We start from the raw sequence: 16,101 nt of genomic DNA on the forward strand, positions 1-16,101 counted from the left end.
AGGATGTTCTTGGTCCTGATTTTCCATATCTTAGTGCTATTGGCGCACTTATGTACCTTGCAAATAGTACGAGGCCATATATTGCTTTCTCGGTAAATCTATTAGCAAGATACAGCGCTGCTCCTACCAAACGCCATTGGACTGGAGTTAAGAATGTCTTTCGATATCTTAATGGCACAAGAGATCTTGGACTTTTCTTTAAAAAGAACCAAGATTCAACTTTAATTGGGTATACTGATGCTGGCTATCTATCTGATCCCCGCAATGCTAGATCACAAACATGATTCGTATTTTTACAAGGTGGAACTGCTATTTCATGGAAGTCTTCTAAACAGACTCTGGCAGCCACTTCCACAAATCATTCTGAAATAATTGCATTATATGATGCATCACGTGAATGTGTATGGCTTCGCAGAATGGTTAACCACATATTAACATCTTGTGGTATTGGTTCATTGGAATCACCTACCATTATCTATGAAGATAATGCCGCTTGTGTTGTTCAGATGGAAACTGGTTATATTAAGAGCAACATCACTAAGCATATTGCTCCTAAATTATTTTATCCTTATGAGCTTCAGCAACATGGAGAGATAAACATCTTGCAAACTAAGTCATGTGATAATCTTGCTGATTTATTCACAAAATCTCTACCATACTCCACATTCTTTAAATGTGTCAAAGGAATTGGTATGAGACGACTTAAAAATTTGTAGGATTTAGGGGGACTATCTTCCTCTGGAAAATAACCTATTTTCGTCATATTATACTCTTTTTCCTTTGTATGAGTTTTACTCTTTAGGTTTTCTCATCCAAAGTTTTTAACGAGGTAATATCAACATAAGCTTATATGACCTATCATTTGGCTTTTCCCCACTGGGGTTTTTACTAAATGATAACTGTAGACATTATACTATTTTGGATCAAACTATGAGTTTTACTCATAGATCTAAAATAGTCAATAATATATATCACGGTTCTCTCCTTATTTTTCCCACTGGGTTTTCGAGGAGTTTTACGTGATGTATTTAACTATAATTATTTCTAAGATTATCTTTACAGATATCTGGAACACTAAATGAGTAATGATCAAAGTTGGATTCGATCAAGGGGGAGTGTTATGAAATATTTGGGTGATCTCATCCAACTATATGGATAGAGCAGCAACCAACTCTGGGACACGACGGTTGGTCGTGCCCCACACCTCTTCTCACCTCACGGCGATTCTAGTAACGGACGCGATGGTAACCATCGCGTCTTCTGTTGCCGCCTCTCTCCCTCCTATATATTGTAACCATTGTTATCAATAAAGGATCGCTCATTCATTCTCTACATTCTTGTGTGTAATTCTCTCTCTCACTCAATCTTTCTCGCTCAATCAATTCTATTCACAATAAAAATGAATCTGAATTCAGATGACTTATTTTCCAAAAAGTTAAAAGGATTTGTTAGCAAAAAATTCAAAATTAAAAGAATTTTTCTTTTTGTAAAAATAATATTTATTAGCAAAAAAGTTAAAAAGAATTTGTTAGCAAAAAGTTAGAAATGATCTGTTAGCAAAAAGTTAAAAATTAAAAGGATACTTTTTTTAAAAAAAGAAAAAGACAGAGTAGAAATGATTTATTAGCAAAAATATAAAAATCAAAAGGATTTTTTTTATTTCGAGAAAACAAAGATTTGTTATCAAATAGTTGCAAATGATTAGTTAGCAAAAAGTTAAAAATGAAAATATTTTTTTTAAAGAATAAGATAAGAGATATCTAATTTTTTAAAATTAAAAGGATACTTTTTTAAAAAAGAAAAAGACAGAGTAGAAATGATTTATTAGCAAAAATATAAAAATCAAAAGGATTTTTTTATTTCGAGAAAACAAAGATTTGTTATCAAATAGTTGCAAATGATTAGTTAGCAAAAAGTTAAAAATGAAAAGATTTTTTTTAAAGAATAAGATATGGGATATCTAATTTTTGTGTAAAAAGAAATGAATGGAGATGCGGGGTATCGATCCCCGTACCTCTCGCATGCTAAGCGAGCGCTCTACCATCTGAGCTACATCCCCCTCAACGTTCCTCATATTTACTAAAATTTATTCATAATTTGAATTCTTCTGCGCAAATTTGTTGCCGCACTAGTACTTCTACACAAACCGTAGGCATCTTCCAAACTTCCCGTACACTCCACTTCTTCCCCCCATGGCGATCCCTCCCCGGATCGCGGGGGCCGGCAGCGGCGGCGGCCGCAAGCCGAGGATGCCGCCGCTCCCGCCGGCGAGGACCCTCCTGACCGCCTTCGCAGCGGCGGCGGCGCTGGCCGTCCTGTGCCTCCTCTCCTCCTCGTCCTCCTCCTCCTCCCGCACCTCGTCGTTGCGCGGTTCTTGGGGATCCGCGGGGGCGAAGGGCGGGAAGAAGTACCTGTACTGGGGCGGCCGCGTCGACTGCCCCGGCAAGCACTGCGGCACCTGCGCCGGCCTCGGCCACCAGGAGTCCAGCCTCCGCTGCGCCCTCGAGGAGGCGCTCTTCCTCGGCAGGTAACCCAACAATCCCCTCTGCTTTCCTGCACACCCAAGAAATGGCCATTCCCTTATTTGGATAACAAATGTGCTGTCGATTTTAGGGTGATTCCAGTTAACTTTTGTGAATTCAAATGTTCGAATAGTTCATTACATCAGACACTATACTATAGGGTTGGTACAATTGAAGAAGTACAAGGTGAAAATTTAGACGTGGAGAGGGGGTTTGTCCAAAGATTCTGCAATGTAGTGTAGTACTGTTCTTCTACTTGTTGAATCATTTGAATGCGGTAGAGTTTATAATCAGAGCTCTGGAATGTCTTCATATGAATAATGTAGATTCATGTTCCGTGTTGAGCATTCCTTGGTTGCTCTTTATGTCGGTAATATTCCTTGAAAGTCTTTTATGTTCATTCCTTCTATTTGTAATTTCCTTCTCTAGCTGAATTGTACATGAAAAATTGAAAACTGAATATCTACTTAGGTGGACAATGTTTTCATTTTTAGAAATACACATCACATTCCCTTCCCTGGAAAACAGGAATGTTTGCTGATAACTCAAGTTTGTGCCTCTTGATTCAGAAGAACCGTAGTCAATCAATACAATGGTTTACTCTGACAATGCTACAATGAGTATTTCATGAAGGAATATTTTGAGCATCCTCAGGATCCATGAAAGTGGTGTGGATTGTGTTCAAATTGCTGTACTTGATGAGTGTGCATTGCCTTAGGCATGGTAGCATAGGAAACGGATGAGTATTAGAGGGATATTGGGGCATATCTTCTCTATCCTTTTCTTCCTTCATTCCAGGCCAGCATGTACTGTAGCAAGTTCCTATTATTTTCCATTTTTAATTTAATTAATTAATTCATAACTACAATTAAAGTAATGTCAGAAGTACACAAGGCCCATGCTATGTTTTCACATTTCTAAGCACGCTATCATATATGTTTGATGTGAGGCATTAAAAAATTATTATTTTTAACAAGTCTTATTGCTTTCTAGAATATTTGTTATGCCCTCAAGAATGTGCCTTAGCTCGGTACATAACACAAAAGGAATCCTCCATTCAACCAATGCAACTTCGGAGCAAAGGTCTCTGCTTTTTATCCACACATTTTTCTGTTGCTTTTTTGCTACTTAAATCAGAATTTAAGTCATGAAGCAAATATTTGTAGATGGGAAGAAAATTCTTGCTCAATGGATTCTCTATATGATATAGACCTTATCTCAAAAATAGTACCTGTTATTCTGGACAATTCCAAGACATGGCATGAGATAATGTCAAGAAGTATGAAATCAGATGGAGGCATGGTACATGTTCAAGGAATTGGCAGAGCTGAACTCAAAGATAATCCCCTGTATTCTAAAGCTCTCGTAATAAACCGCACTGCAAGTCCTCTTGCTTGGTAAGCACACAGATTATTGTCGTACCATTGGTTTTGACCACTATCATTTGAATTAAAAAAATTGCCTACTTTAATACTGCCAGAATTAGTGAATAAATATAAGATGTACAGTTTTATTCGTTGACTCCTATGATCATTTTATATATTGATGCCCAAACTTTAAGCAGCATACCTTGACCATCCCTGAAATTTAGGTTTATGGAGTGCAAGGATCGCAAAAGCCGCAGTTCCGTGATGCTTTCTTATACCTTCTTGCCAAGTATGCCAGCTAAAAAATTGAGGGATGCAGCAAATAAGGTACCACTCCTGGCATTTTTTCCTGCATCATTTGTTTATACTGATATCCTTAAATGTAGGCTTTAAGCTTAGGTATTTCATTATATGGTTTTTCCTGTGCTATATTTTTCCTTTGATCAATGAAATTTGGTCGGACCTGCATGTTCAACTTTGGCTGGACCTGCATGCTTAGCAGTTAAAGAAACATTGCTGAAACATCTCAGGTAGTATCTAGTGTTTAAATTTGTGATGCAAGACTACCACAATAAATCCTAAATAATTTTATCATCTCCTACTATTTGAGGTTACTGCTTCTATTTTATTCCCCTGAGAGTAATCATGAGTAATGAGTTCCATAGTTTTCTGTACATGAAGTTTGCACTGTTTTGCTGCCAATGCTGATGAACACTAGTTTAACAAAAGGATGAGCTATAGACTCCAACAATGTTTTTAGATTGAAGAATATGCTTGAAAGACCTCTGACCTTTGTTTTCCATGCACTGAATTAAGTGTGGATGTGTAAAATTCCCAAGATATTTGTTCTCTCTACTTATGTTTCTTCCTCTCGTTGATAGAGATGAAACCAGTTATTTTGAATAATATAGGAGCTTAGATTACCATATACAGCTCTAGCAAATTACCCCTATCTGTTAATGAGATATACACTTCAGTTATGCAATCTGTTGGTTCAATTCTTCATTCATAAACCAAAATATACACATGCACCTTGTAGTTATAGCAACTAGGTAACCTAATTAGTTACACTTTGTCATGAAGTAATATGTGAAACAATATATGTAGCCTTGTTGTAAGTCATATCAGATTTAAAGCTATGCAGTACATGCAGAGGGCACCTTTAGTTCTTATGAATTCTTCAATCAACTAGTTAACACTTCTATTGTAGTATTGTCTGCTCATGTTCAGTAACATGAGTGCAGGCTATCCTGTATTTATATCCCTTTAACATTTTTGTTTCAGATGAAACAAATACTTGGTGATTATGATGCTATCCATGTGCGACGTGGTGATCTACTGAAAAATAGAAAAGACAGATTTGGTGTTGAGCGGAGCCTTCATCCTCATCTGGATAGAGACACCCGACCTGAGTTTATCAAAAAGCGAATTGCAAAGTGGATCCCCGAAGGTCGGACTCTATTCATTGCCTCAAATGAAAGAACACCAGGCTTCTTTTCTCCTCTGTCAGACAAGTAAGACTTGCACTCTTTTGTTTACTGCTCTTCTCACATGAGGATCTCTGGCATTCTTTCTTTGCGTTATTATTTTTTTGTGCATGCATCTTAATGAGTTAATGGTAAACCATATCCATGTAAACACAGTAAGGATTTGTCTTTGTTCTTTTTGTTCATATTCTGGGCTGCCAAGGCATTTAAATCTATTTTTGTGTTCAGTTTCTCAACATTTCATGGTTAAGCAATTTTAAAACAAGCTATTTTCTGTAGCACGATAACCAATAACACACGCATGGAAAATTTAACAACTCTTGTTTCTGTAAATGCTTCATTCTTTTCTTCTACTGGCCAGATAAACTCTTCATTCTGTTGCTGACAAAATCTAATTCATTTATTTACCTACATATGCAAGACTATATTGATCTTCATCACTATAGATATATGATATATCTCTATATAGGTAAAGACTATTGTAACCTGTAGCTAGTAGCCAAATACTCCAACCCATGGTAAATATTTGACACTTAGAACAAGATTTAGTCAAGAATTTAAAATTCCGACCAGAGGGAGTACTACTGCTGCATAGTAAATGCAGTAATAGGCACAGTATCCCAGCACAGGGACAGTAACATTGAAAGACAAGTGTTACTGCATACATTCATGGCGCTACCGCAAAGAAGGTTTAGGGTAGTTCTATGTGTGTAATTTTAGTAGGAAGCATGTGGATATGCTTATTAAGTCTGTTTCTTATGGTGGCCATTCAGGTACAAATTAGCATACTCGTCCAACTTTAGTAGCATATTGGAGCCAGTAATTGAGAACAATTACCAGCTATTCATGGTGGAGAGATTAATGATGCGAGGAGCAAAGACATTCGTGAAGACAATGAAAGAATTTGACAATGATCTCACCCTCTGTGATGATCCAAAGAAGAACACCAAAGTTTGGCAAATACCAGTCTATACAGATGATTGATAATAGCTGGTTATCTGACCACCCGGCATTGTGCACTGCAGCACGTTTTGTTCATACATATATATATACGCACATGTGTTCGTATGGGAGAGGTGTGAAATTGTTTCTTCATTCTTTTCACAATTAGTTAGAGAGTAGGTTATAGGAGGAATTTTGTTTGTAGCAGAATGCATATACATATATATCCCATTTTGCATTCTCTGTATATTCATGTATAACAATCAACTGGCACCTCGAGGTTCAGTTCTGGGGATAATAATTAGTCGATCGATACTACTTTAATGATGATTTTTCTTAATTGTGCAAACCGGCCTTTTCTTCCTTATTGCAGCCCCCGTGAATTGTAATGGCATATTTTCAAATAGCTGAAGTTGCAATGGCATGGTTCCAATTAATCCTTCTATGATAGCCCGGTCGACGGCAGTACTCTCTCCGTTCCGTAAAATACTAACCTAGTTACATTCTGTTCTAAATTTATTTTATTTTTTTTATGTAGCGGAGGGAGTAGCTTCTTCGAGGCTTTTTTATCAACTGTCTGCACTCTGAAGTAGTGCAGTTCCATCTAGTAAAAAAATTAAACTGTCTGCAAGACTGCAATCAGCTGTCTGGTTACCTGTGTCTTTTAATTTGATGTAAGGTAAGCAGTGAAATTTGATAGCAAGGAAATTCCAACTCTATATGCGTTCAATTTTGTAGATTCAAGAAGACTAGAATAATGAATTCTTAGGAGTTGTTTGGTTGATGGCTAAATTTACCGCACCTTACTTTCTCACAAGTGTGTCATGTCACACAAAGTGAGACACAATTTGTTAGCCAGTGTGGCTAAGTTTAGTAATAATTTGAGTCTATGATGCATAGACCTAATGACTAGCGAAGTGAGACATAATATAAGTGTGATAACCAACCAAACAATATACTAACAAATTGTGACATGCTTAAGATTTGGCATGGCAACCTTTGAGAGCCAACCAAATAGCCTGTAAACCTACCATAGCACTTACAATGTTAATTCGTCCGTCAATAAACAAGAAAACAATATTGACTGATGCATGTAAAGAGAATCGACTCACATTCTTCCTAGTTTACACAATTTCCTCTGGCTAGCTAAAAATCTTAAAAGAAAAACGAAAGTTCGACAAGAAAACCTTCTTGCTCTAACTAGCTATCGACTACCACCCTCGAATAATCTTAACTCGATCATGCTCCTTGGAGAAAAACAATCAAGTTACAACTGGCTAGTTCTTGCAGATCAATAATCAGGACTGATGGACTATCTCTAATTAATAACAAAAATTACTAACAAACAAACTAGGACCGGCCTACTACTACACTCTCATGCATTCCTACGTACATATCAGATCAAACAAAAACAATTAACTGAGCCACATAAAATGCCTGCTATCTAGCTACCCTGGGTAGGCTATACAGCTGCAGCTACGTACGTACGTACAAACGTACCTCTCACAAACGTACCTCTCACTATGTACACTACAATTAAGCATTCAAGCTACGTAGGAGTACGTGCTAGTGTGCTACAGTGACCTAAGTTTAGCTAGCTAGCTAAGCTACCCCTCGCTTCCCTGCTCGTCTCCTTCGTCTTCCTGCACCAGCTGCACCCTCCTCTTCTTGCCATGGTCGTCGTCCAGCCGGACGCCGAACAGCCGCACCGCCGCGTCGTCGTCGTTGTCACCGGACGGCGAGGCGGCGCTACGGCGGCGTTCGGTCGTCGACGGGCCGAGCTCCACCAGCCTGCAGCTGGTGGCGGCCGCCAGCGGCGGCGGCGCCACTGGCTCCACGTGGTTCTGCAGGAAGTAGATGATGTCGTTGTAGAGCTTCCTCATGTGCGCCAGCTCCGACAGCAGCAGCGAGTTGCGCCGCCGCAGCTGCCGGTTGTCCTCCGACAGCGCCGCCAGCAAGTCGCCTCCGCCGCCGGCGTAGTCCGCCGGAGAGGAGCAGTACTCTTCCTGGAAATGGTAGGCTGCTGCTGCTGCTGCTCCAACCGGAGGAGACCTCGTCGTCGTCGGCGGCGAGAAGAGGCTGAGGGGGTAATGCTGGTGCATCGGGAATGGCGGCGGCGGCTGTGGCTGTGAGCAAGACGACGACTTCCTCCGGTGGATCTCCGAGAGGAGGTGCTTGGCGCCCTTCCTGAAGAACTCGTTGGCGAACTCCCACCTGTCAGCCACTATCTTCCTGAAACCCTGCAAAATTAACCAAAAAGCAAAACATGGTAATGTTTCATGCTTCATAGTTGATTACATAAAGATTCAATAAGCAATTAATCAACATCGAGATGATTAAATTTGGGGATAAAAAAAGTACAAAATGAATGAGTATATGTATGGCCGTATTTGTTGTGTAATAAATTGATGATGCTGGAGCTGGACTCAATGCCATTGATGCAGGAGTTCGTATACTATACGCATGTGCATGCATAATGTCAATATTTTGTCTGCCAATGATTGGTGCACGAGGGTATGCATGCATGGTGTGGAGTACTCTAGTTTTCTGAAAAATGCAAGTCAAATTAACTAAAGTGAAGGAGCATCGATAAAAGTTGCATATATTAAAAGATTTATCCAAAGCCGGCTGGTGAGCAAAACATGGGAAATGATACAAATGCTATTTAATTAGGCACATGATAACATGAGCTAGTATACTTAGTATTCCATCAAATTAAGAAAATAGCTCAAATGACTTTGTTATCCTTCATCTATTTGAAAAGTTAAGTCATTTATTATCAGTGAGAGGAATAGCATGTATTTGCAAGATCGAACATGAAAGAAACGATTTAAAAGAAATCTTAGAAATTCCAAAGCAATTATGTTTAGGATAAATTGAGATGGCTCTACTGCTAAATGACTATATTTGGAATCGGGGAGAGTACTATGTACTAACTACTGCTACTAACTAGTGAGGCGAAGAGAAGGCTCTTGGCAACTATTTTTGGAGTTAAATACATGATTAATTAAGTACAAATCACAACATCAAGACATCCAATTAATACATACTAGCACAGTACTGTACTTGTGTGTCCTAAAACATATGTTTTATTCTACACATATAACATCAACCAAGGAAACATAATAGAGAAAAAGTTTGATTTGAAAGATATCTTTTCCATCATATTTTCCTATGCTGCAAGCTAGATGGATGTTCAAACCAATGGCGTCTCTATTAATTCAATAAACATGCAAATCCAGAACGATAGAACGATAGAGCAAGTTTTCTTGTCTCGTCCTAGGAAACAAGGAATGGATTCTAAACGATGAAATGTCACCGTCAATAACCAGCAGAAAATGGAGTATATATCAGTTGAATTATTGCGGATTGTTGTCCACTACTTTTCAGCACCAAAAACATCAGGGAACACTATAACAGTTTGCACGTGAGCACCTACATGGCTCAATAGACAGAAACAATCTAATCAAAGAATCCCCCAATTTAGTTCTCACTTCTCAGCAAGAAAGAGCAATCAAACGAAAAACTGGCAAGAACATCACCAAAGCGTAGTAGAAACAAGAGGAGATCAAAAAGATGAAATGGAAGAGCTAGCGAAAAAAACAGCATGCATATAACATAATGAGTGAAATTAATTGCGGCATATATATATATATATATATATATATATATATATATATATATATATATACATGCATGATGTATATATGCTTACATAGGTGTTGAGCTGCCTGACGAAGCTGGAGAAGTTGTTGTGCTTGAAGTAGTTTGGGAGGAGGTCCCTGGCGAACTCCGGCGGCCGCCACACCACGAAGGTGGCCTCGTCCTCCCCCCACGACACCACGTCGTCGGTCGACGGGTCGTCCACCAGCTGGTACGTCTTGCTCAGGAACGGCGCCGGCGCCGCCGTCACCGCCGCCGCCGTAGTCGTCGAACGGCCGTGCGAACGCTCCATGGACACCACCATCTCGCCGCCGCACCTCTCCACGAGGAATGCCATCGATCTGGCCTGTAGGTTATAACAACAAGCTTAATGCAGCAAGTTATTAATTAAGCTACCTCTCCACACGGAACAAGAGAAGAACGAGAAGCTTTGTTGCTACTCTACTTTTGCTACTGCTAAGCTACTATACTGTATACTCTGTGATCTCTAGATCTCTCCTCTTCAGCAGCTGAATCTCAAGAGAGTTTCAGTGTGACTCACATGCGCACACACACATACACAAACACGGTTGCAGGGGCACACACCCGGCAGGGCCGGCCGGCTACCCTTCAAATATTCTCTCTTGTGGTGTTGTGGGTCACTGGCTCACTGCCTGGACACTGAACACATGCACACACCCTCTCTACCACTGCCTCCTCCCATCATTATGCATGGATAACTGTGCAAGTGAGTAGCAGCAGCTATACTAGCTAAGCTATGTTTCCTGGATTTGTCCACATGTACGCTTGAACACGTACAGTTAATTGTTGTGCGATCCGTCGAGACCAGCCAAAGCAAGGCCTCGTGAAGTTTTGCTGCTGGGAAACTACTGTTCGGTAGTGGTACTCCATGTGAGTATGTGACATCATATGCATGCATGTACCGTATATATACAGGCGTAAACGTGTATATATATATATATAGCGTGCTTGCAAGTACGAGCAGCTATAAGCTATAGCTAACTGCATACATGCATGGTAAGCACGTTATAGCCATGTAGGGGTAGTACGTCAACACATGCATGATGCCTTCATTTCAAATTTGAATCACAAAAGTATATTTTAAAACAGAGAGGAGTATATGATGTAGGCAAAGAACAAAAATGAAGAAAAAGAAAGACATATATGCATCTAGATATTCCCTCCGTTTCAAGTTATAAGACGTTTTGACTTTGATTAAAGTTAAACTACTCTAAGTTTAGAATTTATAGTAGTTTGACTTTAACTAAAGTCAAAACGTTTCAGGTTATAAGATGTTTCAAGTTTAGCTAAGTTTATAGACAAATATAATAATATTTATATTATCAAATTAGTTTTATTAAATTAATAATTAAATATATTTTATAATATTATCTTGGGTCGAAAATATTAATATTTTTTCCTATAAATTTGGTCAAACTTGAAGCAATTTGACTTTGACCAAAGTCAAAAACATCTTATAACCTAAAACGAAGGGAGTAGCTAGCACCGTTCTTATATATGGCATCTTTCTCTTATACCTGTAAGCCCATTTATACTTCATAATTATTTAATCAATTCAAGTTGATTAATCAGTCAATACTAATTTTGTAGTCCTACTAATTTTCCTTCTTCTTGGAAGACTGGCCATATATGTAATGTAAGTACCACTCTCTGGTCTCTATCCATGCATTTTACAGTATGTAAACAGGATATCTATCGTAGCCTTCATATATGACACATTACATATGCGACACCACATACTATCAAATTAACCCATGCATGCACTAGTTATAAATTCAAACAAAATGCTCAGCAAGAAAAGTACGAGCCTCATCGGTTGCCCATATTCCCTAATAAGCCAAACAACTTATTAGGGAATAAAAATTAATTGAGTAAATTTCACAAAACTACAGGTATTTTGACCAAATTATCACAAAATTACAGATTTAAGGAGTTGTCTCACAAAACTACATATTTAGCACCAAATTTATCACAAAACTACAGATTTTAGATTAAGTATCATAAAAATGCATATTTAATATTGAACTTATCATAAAACTACAACTTTTGGAGTTTAAATCCCTAGCACCATTATTATGGTGGAGCTATAAACATAATTACTTTGTGATTAAATTGATTCTAAACCAGTAGTTTTGTGATAATTTAGTTACTAAATATGTAGTTTTGTGACACTTCATCTTAAATGTGTAGTTTTGTGATAAATTTGGTGTTAAATGTGTAGTTTTGTGATACACCGAGTTAAATCTGTAGTTTTGTAATAATTTGGTCATAGTATCTGTAGTTTTATGAAATTTACTCAAATTAATTTATAAGTAAATTTTTTATATATTTGTTCGTAGCGACTTAAAAGCAAACGTTAAAAGGAAATTACGTCGAAAATATCTTAAAATCAAGTTCAAAAATTTATTTTGGCTTTTGCTTTGGTTTATTAGGGCAACCGATGGGGCTCTACGTAGTGAAAGAAATAGGAAATTCTAGAGCAGTCAATCAATCTACACGATATTTTATCCCTAAATAAGTACACTTATAGCACATTCAAATTTTGTCACACAATAAGTGTATTTTCTAGATACTGCTTTTTCCCCAACCACCCCTTATTGTTCAAATCTTACCCCTAACTACCTTCTAACTCCTAACCCCTCCTTCATTTAATTAGGGCATGGGCATCTGTCATTTTCCTTGCACAACAATTAGAGCACTTACAATAGCAGACTATAAGCCAGCTATAAACACATTTCGAGGGGATAAAAGAGGAGAGAGAAGAGCAGCGGGCTACAGATTTGTAGCCAACAACAGCATGGACTCTAAAATGCAATGTGTGTATGATAGGCTGGACCAGGTATTAATAGTATGGTATATGTTTATAGGTAACTATTGTATGAATATTATTGTATGAATATGCTATTAAATTGATTATACATGATTTGGAGTCGGTAGTTGGCTATACTATGCTCATAGTCTTCCTGAGTGCTAGCTAGAAATGCACTTATTTACAGATAGAAGTAGTAGTCCCTCTATTTACTTTTGATAGCCATATTTCATTTTGGCACACATACCAAGGATAAGTGATTCTACTTATCATCCATTTAGACATGCTACTAGTCATTCCTCGTAAACAAGCGATTCATTAATATTTACGTTTCTCGATGCCCATGTAGCCAATCTTGTGTGGAAGAATGGAGAGTCACGCATTAAATCCAAGAAAACTATTAAGATGATAAGTTGTTGGATTGATATATACCTAAAAATAAATTTTTCAGATTTAGAAATATGACTATCAAAGTAGATGGAGGGAGTATTAAATAAGAGTACATACTACTGACTGGAATCCCCATGGTATATAGTGACCAAATTATTCTGCCATCTGACCTTGCTACTTGCTTTATGCAAAGATGTGTTTGTTTGCAGAGAAAGAAAGCAGGTACTTTGTGCGTTAATGAGTACTAACAAGTTTCAAGGCATACCCGTGACTTTCAGAGCATTGAACATCAAAAGACTAGGAAAAAAACCCTTTTTTGATCCAACATCAATTTCCTACTGCTCTCTCGAGCCATTGGAGTATAGTACTGCAGCATGCATCGTATGCATGGGTAATCTGCAGGTAGCTGCAGCTTCCATTAATATCATATCTATGAGCAAGAGAACAAAACACTTCTCTCCCCAACTTGTTGAAATAATGATCAACATTTAAAGTTTTCCTCTCTGTTTTTTTTTTTTGACATGGATTGATTAATTGAACTTTCACCATGTATGTTTGTCCACTTAGAACAACATGAAAGTTGATGCATGCTTCTTCTAGTACTTGGGATTTGAGGAAGGAAAAAAGGTCTTGATTATGATTCATAAAATCAATGCTAGCTATTCTTCACAAAACGAGGCAAAGATATAGACAAATATTACAAATTAGTAACTGAAAAACATGCCTGGAAGAGAAAAGAGAGATGACCTTTAATTAGAGGAGAACACATAGCTGGATGTAAAAGCTGGGTGATGGACATTCTGTTGTGAGTGCAGCCGTGCAGTACTCATGATCTCCTCTAGTCCTCTGTCCCTGTCTTCTTTCCTTTTTCTTTTTCTTCTATAGCACCAGTTTCCCTCAGTCAAACTAGATCCAATAGGGTAATACATATGGCACCCCAATTAGACAATCCATTTCAGAGCAACTTTGGCGATGCAGTTAGCTATTAGCTTGTCATACCTCTCAGTTGTGCATTAAGGCAGACATGGTCTAGTGATCAGCTTTAGCTTGAGGGCCAAAACCTACAAGGAATAATGACACCTAAAAACATTAAACAAGTCAAGAAGCCATAAGGAGATGGGCACATATATACAATACATAGATATAATTCTGATAGAAACTGTTTGCGTTCTGTAGTGTTGGCTGTGAGGTTTGAATATAATGGAAGATTCTGTTCCACATATGACAAGCTGCTTTAATGATGTGTTTGCAGAGACATTTTATGAGTACATCACATGACCTTTCTCTATCGCACATGTGGCCCACTGCATTTGTGGCCGCTGGGCATGTCTAGATCTAGCCTTTGACTGGCTAGATCATATAACACACCAAGAAAAAGAAAGAGAAATGATGAAGATGTAAAAGATTGAGAATACTATGTTGAGTCTTCTATATATAACTTTTAGCACAGGTAATATCAGACATTTTTTGTAGTTAGCTTGTGATCCTAGACTTCATTATTTCCATATCATTTCTAAGGGTAGATTCCTTATGTGCTAATAAGAACTCACATGCATGATCCAATATTATCAGTGCGATATATAGTGAGTGTCAAACAGTGATTGCAATTTTCCGAAATTTCGGTAATTTCGGACCCCCACCGGCAAATCAATATATCGACCGAAATGTTTGGGTTTCTCAATTTTTTGTTGAAGTTGGTCAAAGTTTATTCAAATTCAGTCAAATTTCAAAAAATTTCGGTCCTACCAAAATGACCAAAATTTCCGCCGAAATCGAAAGTGTAAGCAAGGGTGTCAAATCAGGGAATATTTAAAATTTAAACAGCATATATATAAGAAATTTATCCCCTTTTCTTCTCTATTGGGGAGGGCCTAATTGCCTAAATGCTACTGAAATGCAACTTTCCCACACAATATTAATTTATACTTTTAATCTCACACAATCCGTTTGATATTAACCATACTGAAATGCAACTTCCTTCTAGGGTTCAACTTTCCACCTGAAAAGTGTTCCCTGGGCCTTTTTACAATATAATGACGGGGAACTGATAATTGGTTACTACTGTTAAAATTTTAATTCTTATTCAGTTTTATCCAATTTTATTTTAAAATTTCTACGACTTTCAACCTCAAATGAATAGCTTGCCATATCAAACAGTATCCAAATCAATAACCATCTGCCACAGGAGCACTGTTCAACGTTCATTCCGGAGGAGGTGATCAGGGGAATGAACAAGTACCCTCCGTCCCTCCCTGCTGGTTTCTTTTACCAATGAAGATCGTCATTAGAATAGGCAAGATAATAACAAGAGTACGACTGTACAATACTCTGTGCAAATAAGACTGTCTAGCTAGTTAGGGCGTGCATGTGAATACAGACCACTGCTCATGGATGCATATGCATTTTGGTCCTAGACCGCTGCATGGGGAAGAGCTACGTAGACTGTTGAATTTTAGCATGCATGGTTGCCACTCTTGTACGTACCTGATGACTCCATGGAACCTCGTGACAATTGGATGTGCTTGACTAAATAGATATCCTTTATGAACCCGCCAAGGGGCGAACTTTCTCTCCCACTCTTAGACTGTGTTTAGTTCCACGTTAAAATTGGAAGTTTGACTAAAATTAGAAGTTTGACTAAAATTAGAAGTTTGAAGAAAAAAGTTGGAAGTTTATATATGTAGGAAAGTTTTGATGTGATGGAAAAGTTGGAAGTTTGAAGAAAAAGTTGGAAACTAAACCAAGCCTTAGGCTGTGTTTAGTTCCAAAATAATTCTTTAAACTTCCAACTTTTCAATCACATCAAAACTTTCCTACACATACAAACTTCCAACTTTTCTGTCACATCGTTCCAATTTCAACCAAACTTCCAATTTTGATGTGAACTAAACACAGCCTTA

At 38.0% G+C, this 16,101-nt stretch overlaps 2 protein-coding genes and 1 non-coding gene across 4 annotated transcripts; 1 reads left to right on the forward strand and 2 right to left on the reverse strand.

Annotated features, from left to right (window-relative positions):
• Positions 1–1,986: 1,986 nt before the first annotated feature.
• Positions 1,987–2,059, reverse strand: TRNAA-AGC (transfer RNA alanine (anticodon AGC)). Its single transcript has one exon. It is a non-coding gene; the product is annotated as a tRNA-Ala (tRNA).
• A 93-nt stretch (positions 2,060–2,152) lies between these two features.
• LOC127767007 (uncharacterized) lies at positions 2,153–6,711 on the forward strand. Its single transcript, XM_052292207.1, has 6 exons — positions 2,153–2,527; positions 3,516–3,605; positions 3,689–3,919; positions 4,114–4,216; positions 5,174–5,403; positions 6,150–6,711. Exons 1-6 carry the CDS (start codon positions 2,193–2,195, stop codon positions 6,358–6,360), a joined length of 1,200 nt encoding a protein of 399 aa, XP_052148167.1. The 5' UTR covers positions 2,153–2,192; the 3' UTR covers positions 6,361–6,711.
• A 505-nt stretch (positions 6,712–7,216) lies between these two features.
• On the reverse strand, positions 7,217–15,970 carry LOC127767009 (heat stress transcription factor B-4d). Of its 2 annotated transcripts, XM_052292210.1 has the most exons (5): positions 15,686–15,970; positions 14,201–14,262; positions 13,949–14,107; positions 10,034–10,327; positions 7,217–8,558 (listed from the first exon to the last, which is right to left on the reverse strand). In XM_052292210.1, exons 4-5 carry the CDS (start codon positions 10,316–10,318, stop codon positions 7,926–7,928), a joined length of 918 nt encoding a protein of 305 aa, XP_052148170.1. In that variant the 5' UTR covers positions 10,319–10,327; positions 13,949–14,107; positions 14,201–14,262; positions 15,686–15,970; the 3' UTR covers positions 7,217–7,925. The 2 variants fall into 2 exon arrangements, with proteins under 2 accessions (XP_052148170.1, XP_052148171.1); XM_052292211.1 differs by lacking the exons at positions 13,949–14,107; positions 14,201–14,262; positions 15,686–15,970 and adding an exon at positions 10,523–10,663.
• Positions 15,971–16,101: the final 131 nt, after the last annotated feature.

Source organism: Oryza glaberrima, chromosome 3 (assembly GCF_000147395.1).
Source record: "Oryza glaberrima chromosome 3, OglaRS2, whole genome shotgun sequence".
Taxonomy (NCBI): Eukaryota; Viridiplantae; Streptophyta; class Magnoliopsida; order Poales; family Poaceae; genus Oryza; species Oryza glaberrima.

Coding starts and splice junctions, on each gene's coding strand:
- LOC127767007 (XM_052292207.1), top strand. CDS start 2,193: ATGGCGATCCCTCCCCGGATCGCGGGGGCCGGCAGCGGCGGCGGCCGC. Junction 2,528..3,515: donor GAGGCGCTCTTCCTCGGCAG/GTAACCCAACAA, acceptor ATTGCTTTCTAG/AATATTTGTTATGCCCTCAA. Junction 5,404..6,149: donor TTTTCTCCTCTGTCAGACAA/GTAAGACTTGCA, acceptor GTGGCCATTCAG/GTACAAATTAGCATACTCGT.
- LOC127767009 (XM_052292210.1), bottom strand. CDS start 10,318: ATGGCATTCCTCGTGGAGAGGTGCGGCGGCGAGATGGTGGTGTCCATG. Junction 8,559..10,033: donor TCAGGCAGCTCAACACCTAT/GTAAGCATATAT, acceptor TTAATTTTGCAG/GGTTTCAGGAAGATAGTGGC.